At 52.3% G+C, this 22,665-nt stretch overlaps 1 protein-coding gene and 1 long non-coding RNA gene across 3 annotated transcripts; both read left to right on the forward strand.

Annotated features, from left to right (window-relative positions):
* The first annotated feature begins 2,888 nt into the window (after window positions 1-2,888).
* On the forward strand, window positions 2,889-11,211 carry LOC118700771 (zinc finger protein 239-like). Its single transcript, XM_036405360.2, has 2 exons — window positions 2,889-3,190; window positions 9,766-11,211. The coding sequence occupies exon 2, from the start codon at window positions 9,775-9,777 to the stop codon at window positions 10,525-10,527; it is 753 nt and encodes a 250-aa protein (XP_036261253.1). The 5' UTR covers window positions 2,889-3,190; window positions 9,766-9,774; the 3' UTR covers window positions 10,528-11,211.
* A 1,097-nt stretch (window positions 11,212-12,308) lies between these two features.
* Window positions 12,309-16,025, forward strand: LOC118700773 (uncharacterized). 2 transcript variants are annotated; one of them, XR_008509010.1, is made up of 3 exons: window positions 12,309-12,460; window positions 12,820-12,908; window positions 13,149-16,025. It is a non-coding gene; the product is annotated as an uncharacterized LOC118700773 (long non-coding RNA). The 2 variants fall into 2 exon arrangements; XR_008509011.1 differs by having other exon boundaries at window positions 12,824-12,908.
* The last annotated feature ends 6,640 nt before the right edge of the window (window positions 16,026-22,665 follow it).

Raw genomic sequence — 22,665 nt, forward strand, 5'->3', positions numbered from 1 at the left:
TCATGGCCAGGGAACTTCGAGATCTTGAGCCCTGGGAACAGGAAGGGACCATTGCTGAGTATTGGATGAATTACCTGAAGCACGAATGCCCAGAATGACTCCAGAATGGATATGGGCAGAAGGAGCTGGAGCGCAAAGGTGGGAGCAGAATTCCTGTGGGGATTTGGGAATGGAGATTGATGTGCTGGTTCTTCACATTGATCTGGGTCTCCCTCTCCCAATACTCCTGCTCGGCTCCATCCTTTATCCACTGCATCAGCGGCTCCACCCAGCCCCGCTCGCTGTCGAAGCGCGTGAAGGGGATCCCATCCAGGTACCCAATGGACATGAACTGGGGGATCCCCGGGCTGGGCTCTGACACTGCCACGTACAGGTAACGCAGGGAGTGGAGAACTGGGGGGATACGGAGATTTGGGGGGAGCAGAAATGGGAACCGGGAGAGCCGGGAAGGGTCCAAGGCTCAAGGAAGGGACTGGGAGAGGCGGGATGGGGGATCCAGGGGGTCCCTGTGCCCACCAAAGGGGGTCCAGGGGTCCCCGGTGTTGAGGGAAGTGGGGTCTGGGAGCTGGGAAAGGCAGGAATGGGGGTGCAGGGGGTCCCTGGGTCACGGAAAGGGAGGTCTGGGGCTGGGAGAGGCGGGCGGATCCCCGGGACACAGCTTGGGAGAAGGGAAAGCGAGACGGGGAAAAGGGGAATTCCAGGGAATTCATCTGGATCCCACTGGATCCTCGCTGAGACCCCCTGGGACCCCCGGAGGACCCTCGGGGAACCCCTGGAACCCCTTCCAGGAAGCGCCGGGAATGGAGAACGGGGTGGACGCAGAAATTTGGGAGATCTGAGGGTCCAAAAGCCGAGGAAAGGGGCGGGTCTGGGATCTGGAAAGGGCGGGATGGCCGGGAATGGGGGTGCAGGGGGTCCCAGAGCACTGACGGGGGTGCGGGGGAATCCCAGTGCCGGATAAAGGGGGGAAGGGGGGTCACAGGACCCAAAATGGGGGTTCACGGGGGTTCCCCTGCCCGGGAATAGAGGTTTAGAGGGTTCCCGGTGCCCGGAAATGGAAGTTCGGGGGGGTCCCGGTTTCGGGGGGGTCCCGCTCACCTTTGGTCGCACACCCTGGGTTCCCCAGGAGCCCCAGGAGCCCCCAGAGCACCCCCAGCCCCAGCGCTGGAGCCATCGCAGCCGACCCCGATCGCGGCTCTGGCGCAGCTGGAGAGACGCGAAAGCGAAAGTGCTCGAGGGAGCGCGTGGGAGGGGAAAAGGGGGAGGGGGAAAGGGCGAATTCCAGGGAATTCACCTGGATCCCCTCCTGGCACCCCTCTGGATCCCTCGGGGATCCGTCTGGGACCCTCCAGGGCCGCGCCCTGCGGGACCCCCGGGCCGGGCTGTGCTGAACTCCCGGCCCTGCGCTCAAACTCTGCCCGGACCCCGCTGGGCTCGGCCCAAAGCCGGGCAAGCATCGGGAGCAGCAGAGCCAATTTTTCCTGCGGGTGCGGGTCCCACCCCCGGCGGAGCAGGGCTGGGCGCTGGGACCCGATCCCTGATTCCCAATCTCCTTCTCTCCCTCCCTCTGCTGTTCTCTCCTTTTCTTCTGGGGGATCATAAATCCCAGAGCAGCCGCAGAGCCCCGTGCCCAGGCCGGGTTTCCCAGCAAAGGGAGGCTGGGGCTGAGGTGCCCGGGCTGGCCTGGAATGGGGGCCCGGGGGTCCCCGGGGTCCCGGAAACGGGGGATCCAGGGGCTGGGAGAGGAGGATACCCGGGAAAGGGGGTGCAGGGGGGTGTTGGTGCAGGATAAGGGGGTGCAGGGGGGTCCCAATGCCTGGGAATGGGGTGGGGGGGGCAGAATCTGGGAAACGGCAGCAGCTGCTGGGGAAGGACTGGGACAGACTGGGACAGACTGGGAAAAGAACCCACTGGAAGCAGAACTGGGGCACCAGGGATCATACTGGGATATACTGGGACCACACTGGGGGCTATTGGGAGCAACTGGGAGCATGCAGGGGACAATTGAGATATACTGGGAGAGACTGGGAGTGGTTTGAATCATCCTGGGACTGACTGGAATCATACTGGGAGTGATCAGGTCTGTAGTAGGGGTGAAGAGGAGAAACTGGAATAATGCAGGGAGCAACTGGGATCATACTGGGAGCAGCTGGCCTATGCAGGGATCATACTGGGATCATACTGGGACTGATGGGGTCACACTTGGAGTGACTGGCATAGTACTGGGAGTGTCTGGGAGTAACTGGGATCATACTGGAGGTGACTGGACTTATACTGGGAGCAACTGGGACCACAGCAGGGGCAAATGGCATCGGGTAAGGTGTGACTGGGCTCATACTGAAGTGACCTGGGGCCCCACTGGGCTCTTACTGAGAGGGACTGAGAGTGAAAGGAACCATACAGGGCATGACTGGGACCACTGGGACCGTGTTGGGGGCAACTGCGATCCTACCGGGAGTGATTCTGAGCATACTGGGAGTGACCGGGATCATCCAGGGGGTGACCGGGACCCACCGGTGAGGCGGCGGCGGAGCTGGGAGGCGGCCGCAGCGCAGGTGGGAGGCGCGCTGGGTTGTGCGGGGGCTCGGGGCTCGCTGCGGGTCTCGGGGGCGGCAGGGGGCTCAGGCGGGTTCGTTGTGCCGTGTCCGGCGCGTGTTGCCGCTGGCGTGAGGGCGCTGCGGGAGCGGCTGCCCGCGGTCTCCTTGCGGCCGCTGCCTCGGCAGGAGCCGCTGCCGGAGCAGCGCTGGCTCGGCCCGGTTCCTGTGGCTGGGACAGAGGGGGCTGCCCCGTGCCCGGAGGCTGCGCTGGGGCCGCCTCCGAGCTCCGCCGCCGCCTCACCAGGCTCCGGCCGCTGCCGCCCCTCCCGGGCCCGCACGGACGCTCCGCTGATGGCGGCTCTGCCGAGCCAGGGGCGCCCTCAGGGCGGCACCGGGGGCCGTGCTTAGCCCGGCTGTGACCAATCAGAGACCAGAACGAGGAGTGACGGCAGAATCAGCCAATCGCAGCGAGGGGCGAGCTCTGCACACGGCACGGCCTCGTCTCCCTTTCCCCGAACTCCGGCATTTCCCGGTTGAGGAGCGGGCCTGGGCCCGGCCCGGGCAGGAGGCCAAGGAGCCGCCGCCGCCGCTGCTGCTGCCCCGAACCGCCGGGAACTCGGCGTGACCGGGACCTGAGGGCGCTGGGAGCTGGGGTGAGTGCGGGACGGAGGAGGGACCCACCTGCAGCCCCGGCAGGAGCCCAGGCCGGAGCCGGGGATGCTGGAGAGAGGCCAAAACCTTTCTGTCACTTCCCTCCTCCCCTTGGGCAGGGAACAGAGCACGTAAGGAAAGGCTCGAGGGTCTGGGTAAGGATGAGGACAATTCAATCACTGGTAAAGGGCACAGCGCACTTGTCAGGAAAATTAATCCATAAACATCAGAGGTTTATGTCCCAAAAGGAGACAGAGGAGTCCTTTTACTTTATTCGAATAGAGGGAGAGGCCATGGGCCATTCCCCTGGGGTCTCTCCAATATTTGGAGGACGCAGCCTCCCTTTTTATCCCAGTTTCCCGGCCGCATTTCCCTTCTCTCTTTCCCCATTGGCTGAGGTATGTGAGAGGTTCAGGCTTTCCGATAGGCCTGATATTGAAGATTTCCCTCTAATGTATAACAGTCCCTTTTAATTTTTAATTCTTATGGTATTTAGGGATTTCCCTCATTGTTTCTTTCATCTTTCGAAGTTCAATTTCATTTATCAGCAAACCTAAAGTTTGTTTGTAAAAGCAAATATATATTCCCGTTCATCAATCAGTAGAATCTTTCCCATTGTTTCTTTTATCTCTCAGTGCTGGTTTGATCTACCAGCAGACCCACAGCCTGTTTGTAAGGACAAAATCCATCATTCCTCTCACACTTGACTTGGGGAAATTAATTGAATTTATTATCAAACATAGCAGGGCAAGAGAACGAGAACTGAAATAATTCCTACGCAAATATCCTCCCCCCACCTCTCTCTCCTTCCCGGGCTTAACTCCATCCTGCATTCTCTCCCTTCTCCACATCCAGAGGCGCAGGGGACAGGGGTCACAGCCCGGTCATGTCCCAGCCTCCCCTCAGGGACAGGAATCCTCGTCCTGCTCCAGCCTGGGGTCCCTCCCACGGGACACGGTCCCTCGGGAACGGGCTGCTCCACGAGGATCCCCCCCGGGCTCACAGGTGCCGCCAGGAGCCGCTTCCATGGCTCTGCAGGGGCTTCCCAGGGGCTCGGGGCCTCTCTCGGGCATCCCCTGCCCGCGGTCTCCTTGCGGCCGCTGCCTCGGCAGGAGCCGCTGCCGGAGCAGCGCTGGCTCGGCCCGGTTCCTGTGGCTGGGACAGAGGCGGCTGCCCCGTGCCCGGGGCTGTGCGGGGAAATTGACGTGGCCGGAGGTTTCTGTGCCCCGAGGAGACAGAGGAGTCCTGTACAAGTGACTTTATTGCTGAGCAGAGGGAGAGGCCGTGGGGCATTTGCCGTGCGCTCTCTGCCATTGTTGTAGTTCGCAGCCTCCTTTTTATCCTCATTTTCCCGGCCTCATCTCCCTCTCCCTTTGCTCACTGGCTGAGGTACTTGGAAGGTTCAGACTTCCCGATCCGCCAACTGCATGTCCTCGTTAATGTGCACCCCCACTTTTGTATAAGAGCCGATATTCACGGCTCTGTTAAGTCTTTACTCTTCTGGAAATTCAGGAATTTAGCGTGACTGTGAGGAACTTTCCGTGTCGATTTCTAACATTTTCTGAAACTGATGGCTTCTCCCATTGCTTCCTTATCTACAAGTCCCCGACCCTATCTCCAAGCAGATTCACTCATTGACTCTGTTTTTTCTTCCTGGGTCCTCTTTGCTTTTGGGATTATTCTCAGTGCCCTCATTCCCTGCCCTTCTGTAGCCGTTTCTGGATCAGGAGGCCTGGCTGCCACCTGCATCCCCTCGCTCAGCTGCTGAATGAGCTGCACTCTCAAGGTGTGGAGCATGGTAAAAAGATGAGAGTTGCTGTAGCACATCAGAGGAGAAACAGCATTCGTTTAACCCATGGTCTGCCAGGGAGCCACAAAACCGTGTCCCATTCCCATCCTTTTCACGTTTGCATTGGTGCATGAGCTGCTTTCTTGTTTCCTTTGTTATCTGTTTCAGCACTTTTCCTTTGTCATCTATTTGCCAACAGCAGTTTGAGTCATTTAATTTTTCATTAACTCCTCCTTTTTCTGCTAACAGATGATCTGATCCCATCCCATGGTGAAATGTTGTGTTCCTCATTTCAGTGGATTGGTCAGCAGGAAGGTCAGGAGCTGGAGCTGTCTGGTTGGTTATTCCCAGGGCAGCTTGTAATCTAATGATGCCATTGAAATGAGAAATGGGTTCTGTGGCTCCTGTTATGAATTGGTTTGGGTTCCCAGGGGCTGGTCCATGGTGTTGTAGGATTTGTTCTGGTGGCCGTTCATCTTTTCCCCATTTTTGGGCACTCCCTTTAGACAAGACTGCATCAAATGACCACTTTTCTCTAATTAAATCATCAAATACTTGGATTCCAAACTGATTTCCCTGAACTTGTGATAGCCAGAACATTTCAGTGCTCTAATACATCCTATATAACATAGAGACAGTGACAGCACATGTTGGAGTGGGCAGAGGGATGATTCCCCCCCCCATTTATTTATAGTGAAGTTTTCACAGCATTCTCCATTTGCTGTTTCCCTTTGCAGCTTCGCCCGTTTCTGTTGCAGGGTCAGATATCCTCACCCTGGGCTCTGCCTTGAGCTGTGCAAATTCCATCAGGGCAAGCAGGCAGAGCTTGGGGTGAGGGGCAGGGGGAATCAGCCCAATTCCTGCCCCAGGCAAGAGACCCAGGTACATTGTCCAGGCTTTGCCCAGCAGGGTTCTTTTGCATTTCTAAAGCTTCCCTTCCAGGGCGTGACTCACATATGCCCCCCCCCCCCCCCCCCCCCCCCCCCCCCCGCAAAAAGCCAGGGTTTGGTGTGTTTTTAATCTTTGGGGGTTTTTTTGAAGAGTGTTCTATTAATGGTTTATGAGTTAAAGGGTCACCTTTAAAGCTCTTCTAGTTTTGCAAAATGCAGCCTGAAGGTAAACACCAGAAAATCCAGACCAAAATTTTGCAATATCCAACAGCCACACAAACACACGGGAAAAAGAATCCAAAGCAATACAGATTTTTTCTACTTCTTCTGCTAAGAATAAAAATTGACTCTTGCACCCCTGGCCCAAACCTAACTGACAATATCAAAGTAGCATTAATTAGAAACAACATTCTCATGGTGTAATCTTATTCCAGCCAGCCCAGTGTGTGAGTGTAACTGAGCCCCAGAGTGGAATTGTGCTGTGTTGTTCCCCAGCAGCTGTGGCGAGTGCAGGCCCAGACAGACATATGACACAGAGGTACAACAGAACTGGCCTCTATATCACCTTTTATGAAATAATTTGTGTTCCCAGTTTAGCAATCAAATCCCTTCCCAGTAAATCATCATAAAAATTAGGAGCAAATAAAAATTCATGCATTTCAAATCCATCTCCAAAATTTGCTAACAGAGGTTGAATCAAATCACTCCTCTTTTCCACTTATCCCCTCACTAATCAAACATATTTCTAGCATTTTCCCCCCTTAGTTCTAAGATTCAGAGTGGATTGAGAGGCCCCTGTGTCCATCAGGAGAGGCCTCCTCTCAATGCCAGCCCACCCTGAATGTTCTCAAGGGCTCCAGTGTGGAGGGTCCCTGGTGTGATGGGAGCTGTGACAGCCCTGCCAATCCATGTCCATCAAGGGGTGGACTTGCTGGTGCTGAGGGTGCTGCTGTCTGTGCTTGCAGTGTCCTTGTGCCCTGCAGCTGGAGCCCTGATTCCTTGCCAGGGGCTGTTTGGGTGGGCTGTCCCCTGCCGAGGAGGGCAATGCCTCTGCCGGGTGCTTGTGGCCGAGCCCGTGCCCTGGGTGCTGGGGCCCCCTTGGGCCCTGGGGTTGATCCCTCAGGGGCTGTAGGAACTCTGCCCTGGCCTTTGCCTTCAGCTTGGCCTTTTGCTACTCCCTTCTTGCATTCACCTGCTGGGCCTTTGTGCCCAAGTGCTGCAGGGCCTTCTTCTGCCCCTCCTGCAGCCCCCCTCAGTGCCTGTGGGTGCTCATCCTCTGAGAGCTGCTGAGCTTTCTGCAAAATCATTCGTTTCTGTGGTGATCCCAACAAAAGAAAAGAAAAGAAAATCTCGATCCTTCCCTTATAATCCACATTTCCCAGGTGTTCCTTGCTCCTCGTCCCTGTGCTCAGGGTGCCCTCCCCAGCCCGTATCCCAGAGCCGCTCCCTGTCCTGCCGCAGTGTCCAAAGGCGCCCCCCGGCGGGCAGGGCCGGCAGCTCCACGGGGCCGGGCAGCGGCCGGGGCGTCCCGCAGCCTCCTGGGGGCCGGGGGCCACTGCCGGCCCTGCCCGGGGCTGGTGGGGTCAGGCAGCGCCCGGCGCTGAGCCCCGGCTGCCCCACAGCCCCGGCCCGGCCCCGCAGCTCCCCCCAGGCCCCCAGCCCGTGCTCCCGGTCCCGCACCTCTGCGCCCGGTGCTGCCGCTGCCCCCCACAGAGAAACCCCCTGAAACCCTGACCTCCTTGTTTTCCTCTCCGGGAAACCGGGGATACAAATGATCAGCCGGCAAATGTTGAGGATAAAACCCTGTTGAAAAATATCCCAATCCTCAGTATTTTTCTCTTCCTCCTCCTTTCTATCATACTTTTTCATTGATTCCTGCTACTGCCTCTTGTCTTAACCATATTCCTGCACGCTCCCCTTCACCCAGTCTCTTCCCAGCACACCAATGCCATCCATCCCCTGTTGTCCAAATCCCTTCTCCACTTCTCTTATTGCCCCCCTGGGTGTCCAAGTCCTTAATTGCCTCTGAGGGAGTGTGCAATCTACCTCAACCTTCTCCCAAGGGACCCTTCAGAGATATTTTGGGATCATCATGCCTTTGGCACAGGACCCCTTCCTGGCTTTCCCTTTTCTACCCTCCATGGGTGCCCTGCCATGCTCACTCCCCAAAGATCCCAGTGCACTCACTGATGAGATTTTCAGTGCTCTCTCCCTGCTGACTCTTCACAGCCCCCCTGATGTGTCACTCGTCTGTCTCCTGGTCACTCTCAGGTACCCAATCAGTCCCCGGTGCTGCCGCCCCCAAGGGGGCCGATCACCCAAACTGGGTGAGGCACCTTCAGCTGCACTCACTGCCCGCTGCCCCAGACGGTGGAAGGAATTCCAGACGAGTCCCAAGGTGTGTGGAAAATTTGACATCACCAGAGGATTCTGTCCACAAAGCAGACAGAGGAGTCCTGTAAAAGTAATTAAATTTATAAAAAAGGGAGATGCCATGGAACATTTCCCATGTGGTCTCTCCAGTTGGTGGAGGACACAGCCTCCTGTTCATCCTAATTTCCTGGCCACATCTCCCTTTCCCCATTGGCTCAAGTACTTGAGAGGTACAGACTCTATTATACCCATTTACACCTACCTACATCCACTTACTACCTCTCCCCTTAATATGCTCCCCACTTTTGTATAGCAAACGATATTCATGGCTCTGTGAAGTCTTTGTTGTTTTCCTCGAAGTTCATGAATTCAGCAGGACCCTGGCTGAGCACCAGTGTCATCAATTAATAACATTTTCTGAAACTGATGGATTCTCCTGTCACTTCCTTTTCTACAAGTCCCTGGCCCTATGTCCAATCACATACACAGCTTCTCTTTCTAAAGACACTTTCCTCTTGTTCCTTTTGTAGGGGTCCCCATCCCCCCTGGAGCAGGGTGTCCCCGCCTTGCTGCAGCCCCAGCCCTCAGGCAGCGCTCAGCCAATCAGAGCACGCGGCTCTGATGACTCAGCAGTTGCCAGGCAGACCCGCAGCTCTCAGCGTTCCCCACCTGCGCCCAGCGCCCCCCTCGGCCCCAGCGCCCCCCTCGAGCGGAATTTGGGGAGGTGGGAGTGGGGCAGCGCCAAGGCCGGGCCCCCCCGCGCTGTCCTGGCGGGAGCGGCTGCAGTGGGGACCGAGTGCGGGTGGGAGCGGCCGGGAGCCCAGCGCTGCCCCAGCCCGACCTGCCCCAGCTCCATCCCTGCCCCTGCCGTGGGATGCTGTGGGTTTGGGGGCAAGAGGGAGCCGGCAGCGGGTGCTGGGCCTGGGGCAGGAGGAGAAGGGAAGGAGAAGCAGGGTTGAGGAACAAAATGGTGAAACCCTGCACGTGGGAGGAAAAGGTGGGATTGTGCAGGAGAAGGAGGAATAGCAGGAGGAAGAGGAGGAATAGCAGGAGGAAGAGGAGTGTGAGGAAGAGTAGGGACACAGGAGGAGGAACAGGAAGAGGAAGCAGCACAAGGTTCCACCTCTCCCTGTGTCTGAAGCCTCTGACCCCAGCCCCAGGAGCGTTGCCCCCCCCACATGCAGCAGGTGACCGGGGGAGGGAGGTCCACGATTTTCCCAGGGGTGAATCTTGGTGTTTCTGAGCTTTCTTGGGCTAAATGTTGGTGCTTTGGTTTTTTGTAGGGGTTGAATCTTTATCTTTTGGAGGGGTTTTTGTTCAATAATGATGTTTGGGGAGTTTTTGATCTGTGTCTTGGTGTTGGGAGAATTTTTGTGCTGAATCTCGGTGTTTTGGAGGTTCTTACAGGCACAAGATGTCCAATTAGTTTCTGAGATGTAGTTGGGCAAGGAGGAACTCCCAGTACAAGGCACCCTGTTGTTTTTTGGTTTTTTTTAACCCAAACCAGGATTTTTTTTTCCCAAAGCTTGGCCTTATGGAACAGGAGGAGAAGCCCTGGAGATCCCGCACAAGGAGTGGCTGCAAACCCAGCCCAGGGAGCTGCAGGGAGGAAAGAGCCCCCCTGAGCCAGGAATGCGGCCGGAGATCCAGCCAGAGCTTGGAGCTGGTGGAGAAGCCTCATGGCAGGGAGAAGCCACACAGGTGCTTGGAATGTGGGAAGGGTTTCAGCCAGAGGTGCAACCTGATCCAGCACCAAAGGATCCACACTGGGGAGAGGCCCTACAAGTGTGAGGAGTGTGGGAAGAGCTTCAGACAGAGCTCTGGCCTAATTCAGCACCAGGTGATCCACACTGGGGTACGGCCCTACAAATGTGGGGATTGTTGGAAAAGCTTCAGAGACAGCTCTGACCTGATCCGGCACCAGATGATCCACACTGGCGAAAAGCCCTATGGATGTGGGGAATGTGGGAAAAGCTTCAACCAGAGATCCCACCTGATCCAGCACCAGAGGATCCACACAGGGGAACGGCCCTACACCTGCTTGGAATGTGGGAAGAGCTATGGGTGGAGCTCAGACCTGAGAAAACACCAGCGCACCCACACTGGGGAGAGGCCCTACGAGTGTCCTGAGTGTGGGAAGAGGTTTCACATCAGCTCCACTCTCCTCGTACATCAGCGGATTCACACAGAGGAGAGGCCCTTCCGCTGCCCCGATTGCGGGAAGGGCTTCAACCGCAAATTCGCCCTCGTCTCCCACCAGCGCATCCACTCCAGGGAGAGGCCCTAAGAGTGTGGGGAGTGTGGGATGAGCTTCTCCCCGAGCTCAACCTTGACCAAACACCAACGGAGGCGCCACTAAGAGAAGCCCTGTGAGTGCCCTGAGTGTGGGAAGAGCTTCGTGCACTGCTCCAGCTCCATCCCCCATCAGAGAATTCACATTGGATGATCCCCAGTGACCATTTTTGGGCAGTGCCCTGGTGATCCCTGTTGGTATAACACCTGGCTGGGGGGCTCCACATCTTCCTGGCTCCCTCTGGGCACTTGGACGAATGCAGGGAGGAGAACATCCATCAGGATGTAGAACAACAATGGGAATTCCTTGGGGAGAGTAGATTTCTTGACTTTCAACCCCAGAACATCTTTTGTGTTCAGTCCTATCTTCTGGTGGCATCAAGGAGTTCTTGATGGTCTTGGAGGTCTTTTCTAACTTCAGGGATTCCATGATTTTAATTTCCTGTTGCCTAAGGGCGTCTTCCACAGGCAGATGATGAAAAAGCGAGGAAAAGGCCAAAATTTTGGTGACAGTTTTTGGAAACTCCACCAAAAAAGGTTCTTCCCTCCCACCCAAGCAGGTGGAACCTCAGCCGGCACGGACACGGAAATTCTTTTCTTTTAAACTTGATTTTCTTTTATTTCTCTTCATCCCTTTAAAATATCCAACACAGGGGTAAAAATAAAGACATCGAACTAAGACATGGGTGTGGTCATAGTGGGACAGAGACATGGAGAGCAACATGGGGACACATGGACATGGAGGGGGACATAGCCATTCATGGGGATGTGGGTGGACACAGGCATGGATGGAGATGTGGGGAACAATGACAGGGATGGAAACATGGTGGGGAGACAGCCGTGGGTGAGGACATGGTGGGACATGGCCAGTGACATGTGGGGACATGGCCATGGCTGGTGCCATGGGGGGAACTTGCAGGGGATGTGGGGGATGCTGGGTTTGAGGGAGTTGAGGGTTCCTGGGAGGGATCTGGGGCTTGCTGAGGCCTTTGGGGACCCCAGGCCAAGTGGCTCTGGCTGTGCTGGGAGACCCTGGGGGAGGTTCTGGGGCAGCTGCTCAAGGACCCCCTGAACTGGAGCCCCAGCCGGGCATTGGGCTCCTGGAAGGGGATGAACATCCTTGTCCCCAGGAGGGAAATCCCAGCACCCCCAGGGTGTCAGGGGCAGCTGAGAGGCCACAACAGGGAGGGGAAAGCCAGACAGAGCTGTTCCCCTCCAAAACTGCACCCCAAACGTCCCAAAACTGAGGGATTGCTCCCAGGAAAAAGGAGCCAGGAGCTGCCAGATTTCAGGGAAAGGGGGAATGTGACCCCCCAGACTGAGCAAGAGGTGCCTGGTTCCCCCAAAACCAAGCACGAGGGTGAGGGTTGGGACTGGAGGGGCGATGGCAAAGGGGCAGAAGAGCAGGGCAAAAGAGGATTCAAAGAGAGTGGGGGAGGCATGGGACCCCAAAACTGAGTTGGGAGGGATCTTTAGTTTGGGGGAATGATGGGAGAGGGGAGAAAAAGGTGGGGATGGAACAGAAAAAGGCCAATTCCATGAGGATCCCTGTGTGTCCCCATCACTTGATCCCTGGAGTGATTCCCTGAGGCTCTGGGGGGGAATGGATCCACACTAGGCAGGTCCCCAAGCCCCCTGCCTAATGTGGGGGGCTCATGGGGGGTTCCCTCCACCCAAAAGCTGGTGGTGCTGTGACTGTGGGGGAGCTGTGGTGGGGAAAGGGGGATCTGGGGTGGGCAGGGAGGAGGAGCAAGAGGAAGAGGAGGGAGAGAGGATGAGGTGGAGGAAAGGAGGAGGAAAAGGAGGAGCAGGAACAGGACCAGGAAGAGGAGGAGCAGCAGGAGAACTATGCGGTTCCCCCGCCCACCCACTGAGTCTGCAGCTTCCCCTGGTCCTGGCAGCATCGATCCCCCCTCCACATCCTGCAGGTGAGCGGGGAGACAGAGCTCATCCCACATCTCTCAGGGAGTGTCCAGGATGGCTTTTTGCAAGGGAGGGGATGTTTGGATCTCACAGCTGAGCTGCAAATGCCCCTTTGGGGGGGTCCTGGAGGACCCACATGGTGATTGCCTGGTACCAGCAGGGGTACAGGCGTGAGGTCGATTTTGGGGCTCACTGGGAGTGAGAGAGCAGGGAGAAGCAATCCCGGAGCTGGGGAACCCAGCAGCCTGGAGGGGTGGGGGAGGCTGGAGATGAGCAGGGTCTGGGCCAGTAAATGGGGCAGTGACTTCTGGAGCTGCACTTGATCAGAAGGACCAAGGTGCTCACCCGTTGTTTTTCTCCCAAGTCAGGATTTGTCAATCCCAAACTTTGTCCAGATGGAAAAGGAGGAGGAGGCTCTGAAGAAAAGGAAGATGGCATGGGACACTGAGGCAGGTGAGGAGGAAGTCACTGCTCCTTTTCCCCTCCCCTCTGTTCCATCTCCCAGCCCAGCATCACCCCTGGCTGCAGGATAACCCCACTGCTGACACCGTCCTGCCAGGGATGCATTGGGTGGATCTCCTTCCCCCTCCCTCTGGCACGGAGGCAAATCCCATCCTCTCCTTGTCCACCCTCCTTCCTTTCCTCATTCTGTCCTCCTTTATTCCTTCCTCTCCTTTTCTTTCCTTATCCCAGGCACTGAACTGCAGACAGAGACCAGAAAAGACAAGTCCCCATGGCAGAACCTCATGGAAGAGGCTGTTTTGAGCAGCTCCATGGCACAGCACAGGAATCCAATGGGGAGGAAAAGCCCTGGAGATCCCACACAAGGAGAGGCTGCAAACCCAGCCCAGGAAGCTGTGAGGAGGAAAGACCCTCCATGTGCTGGGGAAGGCAGCCAGAGGGAGATCCAGACAGAGCTTGGAGCTGGCGGAGAAGCCTCATGGTGGGGAGAACCTCTACAAGTGCTTGGAATCTGGAAAGGACTTCAGAGGGAGCTTCGGAGCTGCGACCTGAACCAGCACCAGGTGATCCACACAGAGGGAATGGCCCTAAGAGTGTGGGGACTGTGGGAAGGGCTTTCGGCAGAGCTCCAGCCTCATCAATCACCGCAAGATCCACAGCAGGGAGGTGCCATACGAGTGTTCTGAGTGTGGGAAGAGAATTTGGACCAGCTCCCATCTCCTCATACATGAGCAGATTCACAAGGAGGAGAGGCCCTTCCTCTGCCCCACCTGCAGGAAGGGCGTTAACTGCAACTCCACCCGTGCATCCACACCTGGGAGAGGCCCTACAAGTGTCCCGAGTGTGGGAAGAGCTACTCCAGGAGCTCTCACTTGACCCAACACCAACGGAGGCACCTGTAAGGAAAGCCCTGTGAGTCTCTGAGTGCTGGAAGAGCTTTGTGTGCTGCTCCAGCTCCATCTTTAGTGCAATACAACAATCCCCCATGGGAGGATCCACACTGGATGATCCCCAGTGATCCCTGTTTGGCAGAGCCCTGGTTATGCCTGTGTTAGGTGGGGGGAAGGTGTTAGAGAGATTTATTTCCTCTCTCCTTGTCCTGGTTTGATTTGGTTGGTAATAAATTCCTTCCCTGTGCCCAGGCTGGGTCTGTGATGCCCATTTTGGTGTTTAGTGAGGAATCTCTTCTCATCTTATCCTGACCCAGGAACTCTTGGTTAAATTTTCTCTCCCCTGTGCCCCTGCAGGGGGCAGGGACAGAGTGGCTTTGGTGTTGTGGAGGTTTGACAGGAAATGTGTTTTTTGGGATGCTGTGTTTTTGGCCAATGGATATTCAGACTTTAATATTGGCATTTAACCTGGCCATTTGTACATGGGTCCGCCTCTGAGAACACGGGGTGTTGTGGTGTAGTTTATGTTTGTTCAGTTTTCCCTCCATTGTTCTCTCAGAAGGTCCTGCCCTGTTACCAGTTTGTGTCAATCCCCAAACCCCTCCCCAGTTGTCTTGGTTACTAAATGTATCTTTCTTGTTCCCCACCCCTGGCTGCCTGCCTGTCACTCGACACCCCTGCCTCTTTTTCTAGAAAGTTCGGGCCAGGGTGTCGGGTGACTGGGTTAGGGGCCAGGGTCCCTCCCACAACTGTGTTTGATTGGTTCTCCGATTATGCCAATCCTTAATGTATCCTTCTCTGATTTGCTAGCTTTCACCCCCCCCCCCCCCCCCCCCCACCCTCTTTAAAACCCGGGGCTTTCTTGCCTCGGGGCTTTCAGCTCCTTCTCCAAAACCCTCCGCGTTTCCCTACCAATAAACCTACCCTCCCTGAAGAAACTGAGAGTCGCCTCTTCATTTCATCCTGCGACTTCGGAGCTCTCTACTGCGGCCACTCGTCCGTAAGCCTGTCATCGCTAGACACCGGGCCCTGACTTCGTGTTGGGGAAGTGCCTTCCTGGCTGGAGGTTGGCTGGACTCTCATCTAGCCTGGGCGTTTTACTTTCCACCGGCCACCGCTCCAACGGGGTTAAAAGCAAAGCTCTCCCCTGGGAGCCTCCTCTTGGGTTTCCGGCGGGAAAGAGTTCGGGTCTCTCCCCCGGTGCAGCTGCTGGCTGGGCAGGGGGAGGGGAAAGCCATGTGGCCGAGAGAGGTAGGCTTGAGCCCGGGGGTGGAAGGGTGGAAGAGAGAGAGAGAGAGATCGGGAGCCACCGGGCAGCCCCCCCTGAGAGACACAGAGAGAGAAAGAAAGAGAGAGAGAGCCGCTGCCTGGGACTGTAACCTTGAAACTTGATAAACATGGGCTTGCGCCGGCAGCACGGCTGGGAAGGAGAAGAAGGGGGGGGTTCAGCCGGCCACTTGTAGGAGCTTTTAACCCCTTTTTGGAGAATGAGAACTTTACAGATCATTGACCTCTCCTGGAAGATAGAGTGGAAGATGAGGTAGGAAATGTGCAAGTGTGAGAGAGGTCTGGGCGAGCGAGAGATAGTAGAAGAATAGAGAAGAATCCTAGTGGGAAGAGATGATGGAGTGGCTTTTGCTGGACTCTTTTTGTACAGCCCTGGACAGAACCACGTTCCTTGTGATACAGAGACTGCATTCTAGGGGGAGGCAATGGCCACAGAACCAAGGGGGTTCAGTGTTGGTGCCCCTCGACCCCAGGGGGTGAAAAAATATGGGGGGGACAGGTGTCCCAAAGGAGAGACTGTGCCTTTTTTTGGAACGGGACAAAGCATCCTTAAAAAGACAACCCTAGAAGCAGCTCTGGTCCATGTTCAGTGGTGAGAGCACTGGACATGAAAGGAAGAGGTCACGACGGCAGATGTACTCCGGGCGGTGCCACAAGTGACACGGAAACACACGAGGCTTCAGCTGTGTTTCCAGGGGAAGCCCATGGTACAAGAAGGTCTCCTCTCCTCTTGATGAACTGAGGATTGATTGTCTAAAAAGTGGTGCTGGACCGAGAGTTGGTGATTTGAGGAATAAATGTATTGTGTTGGAAATTTGGTGGGGGGAGGAGGAAATGTATTTGTAAGGTTTTCATTTTCCCTGTGTGTGTGTTCCTTTTTATTTGTAGTTGTAGAGTAGTTAATAAAGTTCTGTTTTCTTTTCTTTCCTAAGTAGGAGCCTGCTTTGCTTATTCCTGGTCACATCTCACAGCAGCTACCAGGGAGAGGGTATCTTCATGGGGGCACTGGCATTGTGCCAGTGTCAAACCATGACAGGTGTCTTGGTGCCTGACATCAGGCCAGCATCACCCATGCCATGGGTGTCTTTCTGTCCCTGGCCCTTCAGGGAATGAACCCCTTTGAAAAACATAGAGAAGACCTTTCCCTGTTCCTTGTCCCTGCCCTCGGTGCAGTCCTATCCCCAGCGCAGTCCACCTGTGCCGTAGAGCAGCTGTGCCCTACGGCTGCACCCCAGTTTAACAGCTACCTGGGGACAGCCCACTCTCGCCGATGGTGCTGGGAGCCAGTTGGGCCGAAGAAATCCGGCCCCACAGCGCCCATCCTTCACCCAGTGGGAGATGCAAGAGCATCTGAAGTGAGGATTTCAGTGACCCCCGAGGGGAATTTTTCACAGATACCTTGCTTGCACTGACTGTTTCTGTCTGTATGTGTGCCCCTAAACATATTTGTAACCATGATTGAAAAGGGTCTTGTCCAATTAAATATCTCCCAAGGCTGCAGCCATCTCATTGGCCAGGACCAGAAGAGGCGTGGAGTTCAAATGAATGAGAGCATCCAGACCCGATCTTTCAAATGCACTGTATAAGGGGGGTTTGGGAAATAAACTGCCTCTGTTGCCACATGAAACTGGGGGTGAGTGGTCTCTGTCTCCTGTGCCCTCTCTCCTTGCACATGACCTAACACGTGGTGACCTCCAAGTGATCGGGACTCAGCCATAACCTGGCACAGAGCAAAGGAGACAGACGGCAAAAAGCCGGTACGGTGTTTAGAACCAGGAATATTACAGTGTAAAGCTGGGAATTGGTGTAGAACCGGGTTACAAGCTGTGTAAGAGCTGGGAATCAGTGTGGGAACTGGAATAAATACAGCATAAAACTGGGAATTGGCAGGACAGCCAGCATGGTGAAAAAACAGAACTTTGCTAAATAGACAGCAGAAAGTGCTGTGAGGTTTCTAGTCCTGTTTTTGTGGACTGGAATCACCTAGGAGACCATGGGAGTTTGGATGTCAGCACCAGAAAACTCTGTAATGAAGGTACTGATTTTCTTCTTTAAAAGGAGAGGGATTGATTACGATGAATGAGCCCTACAAGCTTTGTTCACATGGTGTGAAAGCCATCAGCTGGATGTATCAGAAGGGACCATTTTAGATTTGCACTTTTGGGAGGGAGGTGGACAATATATATTTGCAGCAGCCTCTAATGGTGAAGACATCGGTGTTATAAAGCCTTGGTCAGCAATTATGGACTTTCTAAAACAGTTGGAATATGAGAGGCAAAGGAGGAAGAGCAGCAGCGCAGCCGCTCCTTTGTGTGACACCGTGCGGGAGCCGGCGGGCCGTGTCCTGCTACATTGGGACTGCGGCTGAGAACTGCTGTGAAAAGCGCCAATCGCTTGTTGTTTTTTTTTAATTTTAAATGTTTAATAGTAATAAAATGGTTATAAAAATAGTAATACAATTAGAGTAATAATAATTCGGACAATTTGAATTAGGACAATATGAGACAATAGAACCAAAGAGTTACAGACGTCTGGGTACCTTTTTCTGGGCAGTGTCCTTCCTGTGTCCTTTTTCTGTCTGAAAAATGACACCCGTTAACAAAGGATTAACCCTTAAAAGCAATAGCCTGTTGCATATTCATACACTTCATACATGATGCATAAATTCCATTCAAATGGAGGATTCTGTCTGGTCATCTCAACTTCTTCTTCTGAATCTTAACGGCGCCTTTGAGGTGGGAAGAAGTTTGTTTCTTCTGATAAGAGGGCAATAAATTCTTTTTCTCTGAAAGATTTAGGTGTCCTGTGGCTGCTATCTTGCTGCAAGTCCTTTCTTTTAAAAAAGTATCCTATATAGCATCGTTTATATTTTAACATTTTTTATAACCTAAAACTGTATTTAACACACTTCTTAAGAGAATTAATACAGCATTACTTTCTAACACAACACATATAATATTCATTTTAATATTTGCGAAAAGCCAATCATAAAATACTCATTTTTCCCAATCCCCACTCTTATTCTTTGTAAATTATTTGGCTTGAGCAATATTTCTTGTCTACTTGCATCTTCTGGACTATGCTGGCAAAATAAAACAGGGGATTACACAAGGAAGAAATATCAAAACAGTTGTAACACATAAAATGAAAACTCCTAATTTCTTCTAATACATTACTCCAGCAGCTAGGTTTTAACATTGTTTTCTAATTTTTGGACTGGTACCTGCTTTGGTTTTTTTTTTTTTCCCCCTGATTTCTTTTGCTTTTTCTAGAATGACTTTTCTGTGGTCATCAATTTTCAACAATCTGATATATTAAACTTTCCACAAACACCCTCGTCTTTAGCCAATAAATAATCTAAAGCCAACCTATTCTGATACACTACAGTTTTTGTTTGGCTTTGCTGACTTGATAATAACTCTAATGCCTGGGCAGCTCCATTTGCTATCATTTCCATAACTGCTTGGAGTCTTGTAATACAACTCAACAGATAAATTGGGGTCAATACAGAGTTAAATTGCTGTTCTGGTTTTACCTTTTCATTTACTATTTGTTTTTTTACCAAATCCTCAACTGTATCTTAAGGATTAAAGGTAAACCAAATCCATCTCTCTCCTTTTGGACATTCAATTCCAATTCTATTACCACTTTATCCTAAGTTTCTTGTAATCCAATAATTTTCTCCATTTTGCTTACAGGTTCTTAATTTGGATGGGTTATAACAGTGGCTGCTGACATGGGTGTGTGTAATAAAAGAGGAACTTTGGTTTCTTTCTATGTGATGCTTTCCATAGTATTTGTGACACGATCTTGCTGGTATCCCAAAAGGGAAAAGACAACAAATGAGTGCCAGAAACAGGAATAACAGAGCTCCAGTATGGCTTATACTCCCACCTGCCATGCCTGTGAGGTTGCAGCCCACAGCAGGTGTATTTGATCTTCTCGGTGGCGAAATACAGAGGCCAATCTGGTCTTGCCCTCTATTTCCTTGTCACTTTCTCTTAACTAATTTCCAAGCAAATTGTTTTTGACGCCCTTTAACTGTGGTTTCCCACCGTTCCTCGGTTATCTCTCATTCAACAGGCACTAACAATTCCCATCCACAAAACAAAGTTATTACTTTAACACTTTTTGAAGTAGGAGCATAAATTTTGTGAACTACAATACTAATTATTCCCACAATTCAAGCATTTACTTATAACCCAGCTAGCATGTCCAGTATCAGAATGAATCAAATAAAGTTTACAGTATGGTACTAATGGAGATGGTAATTTCCCTTCTTCCCTGTACAATTCACAGGCTAAAGTCAGAATACAAGAACTCTTTGACTAAAACAGTCTTGATCCTTCTATCTGAAGTATTCCTCCCCAGGGAGATGTTTTATTCAGGCAGTGCTTAAGACCAGTAATGTAAAGTTTGCCTTATTTCTTAATTAGGTGTTATTCTTTGTACATTTCTTGGATCATTTGGGTTTTCCCAAACCATTACCACTCAGTTCCCGTTTGAAATTCAATTTGGTATCACCTGGTTTGGTATCAATGGTTAGTCCATTCCTCAAATTCCTTCACAAGTCCTTTGATTCTGCTGGCTTGAATTCACCCTCTTTCTGTGATTCAGATTGCTGCTTCAGTAGTACCTGGAAAGGAATTCTTAATAGCACAGTGATAAAAGAAAGACAATACTGCATTAACTTTTACCATTGGCTTTCTTCAAAACTTTCTGGGTTTAGCTAAAAGCTTCCTCCACAGCTGCCTCTTCTTCTTGTATCCAGCTGTGCTAACAGCTGCAGAGGCAAATTATTCTTTCTGTGAGCTACAGTTAGTTAAACAAGAAAGGCCAGGCCAATTTTAACACGAGATGAATCACATCTATTGCTTTTTACTTTTTGGGCAACATTTAACTGTTTTAGCCTTACAGACCCATTCCTCAGAAAAAAAGCCTCCTCTTTCCCTTTTTTTCCCACCACATTTCTTTCTTTTTTCACCACATTTATTTCAGTGCTGTTCCTCACCCTTCCTCCACTGCTGCCACTTTACTGCAGGGCCCCAGCCAGGGCAGATCCTGCCCCAGTGGGAGCCGGGCAGAACTTACAGACAGCCACAGGCATGGGGACCCTGGGGGCATGCCTTGGGTCCTTTCACCCCCTCTCTCTCTCTTCTCTCTCTTTCTCTCTCTACCAACTTGCCTAGGCCAGTGCTGCCATCCTGGACTCAGGACCCCGCAGCTCGTACAGGAGTGGTCAGACACCTCCCAGCCTTGACAACCCTAAACTTGGTGTCCTCAGGTGCTCCTGACATTCTTTTATCCTTTTTTCCTTCTTATCCTCTTTATCCTTCAAGGAGGGCCCGTTCTGATAAACCTTTTCCAGACCCCAGTTCGGCATTGAATAACCATATAACAGCCATGTGTTAAGACACTTCCCTGTCCTTTGTGCAGAAACTGCATTCACACTTCTGTTCTCCTCCAGCACCAAGACATCATCACTCTACATTCTAACATTCCAGAGTCTGCTAACTACCCCTCCCCCTTCTTCAACTTCTCTCTTTCTTCTCTTTTCTTTTCCCTATCTTTTTCTCTTTTCTTTGATTCAACACACCTTGGACTGTACAAGGTGTACACACAACTAGTTTACTTCCAAAAGTAAGCTTACAACTTCCTTTTACTAGGATTGCAGTAGCTGTTATAGCTTAAATACATACTGGCCAGCTGTGGCTTACTGGGTCTAACATCTCTGATAAATGAGCTACTGGTCTCTTTACTCCTTCCCACTCCTGAATTAAAATTTTATGATCTATTCCATTTTCTACATTTATGTACAAATGAAAAGGGTTTTTCTAACAAGGATAAGCTTAACGTTGGTACTTAGGCTAGTTTTAACTTCCACTCTTCTAATTTAAGATCATTTTCCTTTGTTAATTTTCTATATAAAAATTTTATTCCTTGTGTGTGCCCATTGTAATATATAGTAGAAATAATTAATGCTATTAAAGAATGTATGTTATAAAGATTGTAAAATCCAAAATGTGTCTCTGACCACCCCAGCCCGAGAGCAGATGTCGATTCAGATTCCAACGAATTCCTGGACATGGCTAAGATAACGATCGATGCTTTAGTGTAAGAATAGACACTTCCAGGATGATGATCACCGGTATCTTGAGTCATCAGAAACTGCCTAAGAGCGATCATTGCCCTGCCGATTGCATCAATCAAGATAGCCAGGGATGCCAGAATTACACATCTGAATACATGGCTTCCCTGGAGCCCATCAACACTGACTATCCACCTGGAGCCGATCTTTGTCCAGCTCTGCACACTAAAGGAACAGCGATGAATGTGAAGAGTTACAAAAAAAATTGGGACTCCTTCACCTCAGGCACAATAAACTGTATAAAACCTCGCCACAAGAAACGGTTCTCTTGAACAGGGGGGATTCTGACGCGATGGAAGTCAGATCCAGCTTCACCCAGCGCCGATCCGGGGCTCGACGCTGCTTCTTTGGCTGTGGTGGTTTCAGAGACCTGTAATTCAGTCGCGCAGAAAGATTAGTAAATCTTTTTGCAATTTTTGATAATTTGGCTCATGAGTTATCATATATAACAATTCTGGTGACCCCTATGTGATTTGAATTTGGGGTTTGGGGACCCCTTCCCGGCCAGAAGGCACCCCACTGATTTCAGCAGTCTGAACGGGATTGAGAGCTCACGAGACCAATCAAAAATCACCGAACCGAAACCAGAGCCACAGCCAAAGAGGGATAAAAATAGGCCCAGTTCTTGGAAACTTGGTATGATCCAGAGGGGATCTTTGAGACCGAGGTGCTTTATTCCACTCAGAAATCGACGTGCATGAAGAATCCACGCAGAAAAGGAACCGTGAGTATCACGTGGTTGAGTGGGGTGTGACCGAGCGTGTGTGTAAGATCTGATTCTATCACGAAGCGCATGTGGACCCCATGATCGCATTTCCACCATCCCACAAGGGACGTAGTCGGTCAAGGGGGAAGCGGACACTTTTTCTTAACACACGTGGGACCCAGGACTCGTAGGGCGTTCAGGGGGAATCAGTCACAGTTGGGTGAGAAAGGGGAAAAAAAGATGGTCCTGGAAAATTCTAGGAGCCTGTCTGCCTTCTGATCTGGAGGAACAGGTAAGAACATCTGAGACCAGTCGAAAAGTCCGAGGAACGGTTCTCTGCGTGACTGAGTAAGACTGGTGGGCATTTTGCAAGCTCAGGAAATCAACATCAGACAGAGACTCGGGACCCACATTGAGCGTCCCAACCAGAGGAGACAAGGTGAGAAAAATTTGCAGGCGGGATTTTTGGAAAAATGGGGTTGGGAAAAAGCAGGTTCCAGAAAAAGCCCCAACAAAAATCTCCTCAGGGTCCCAGGAAGGTTCTGCCAGAAATTCCAAGGGAAAGTCCATTGGGATGGATGTTAGAACACTGGGGTGACAGCCCCAGGAAAGCGGGGAGGTCCAAGGGGAAAATGATACATTTTTGCATGGAAAAATTGGGAGGGAAAGAGATCAGAAAATGTATGGTTTGGCTAGTGTTTGGCACTTTTGAGGCAT

The sequence above is a fragment of the Molothrus ater genome, chromosome 33, assembly GCF_012460135.2.
Source record: "Molothrus ater isolate BHLD 08-10-18 breed brown headed cowbird chromosome 33, BPBGC_Mater_1.1, whole genome shotgun sequence".
NCBI classification, from domain to species: Eukaryota; Metazoa; Chordata; class Aves; order Passeriformes; family Icteridae; genus Molothrus; species Molothrus ater.

What these genes read in the sequence shown, in the direction of transcription:
- LOC118700771 (XM_036405360.2), top strand. Translation starts at nt 9,775, where the DNA reads ATGGAACAGGAGGAGAAGCCCTGGAGATCCCGCACAAGGAGTGGCTGC.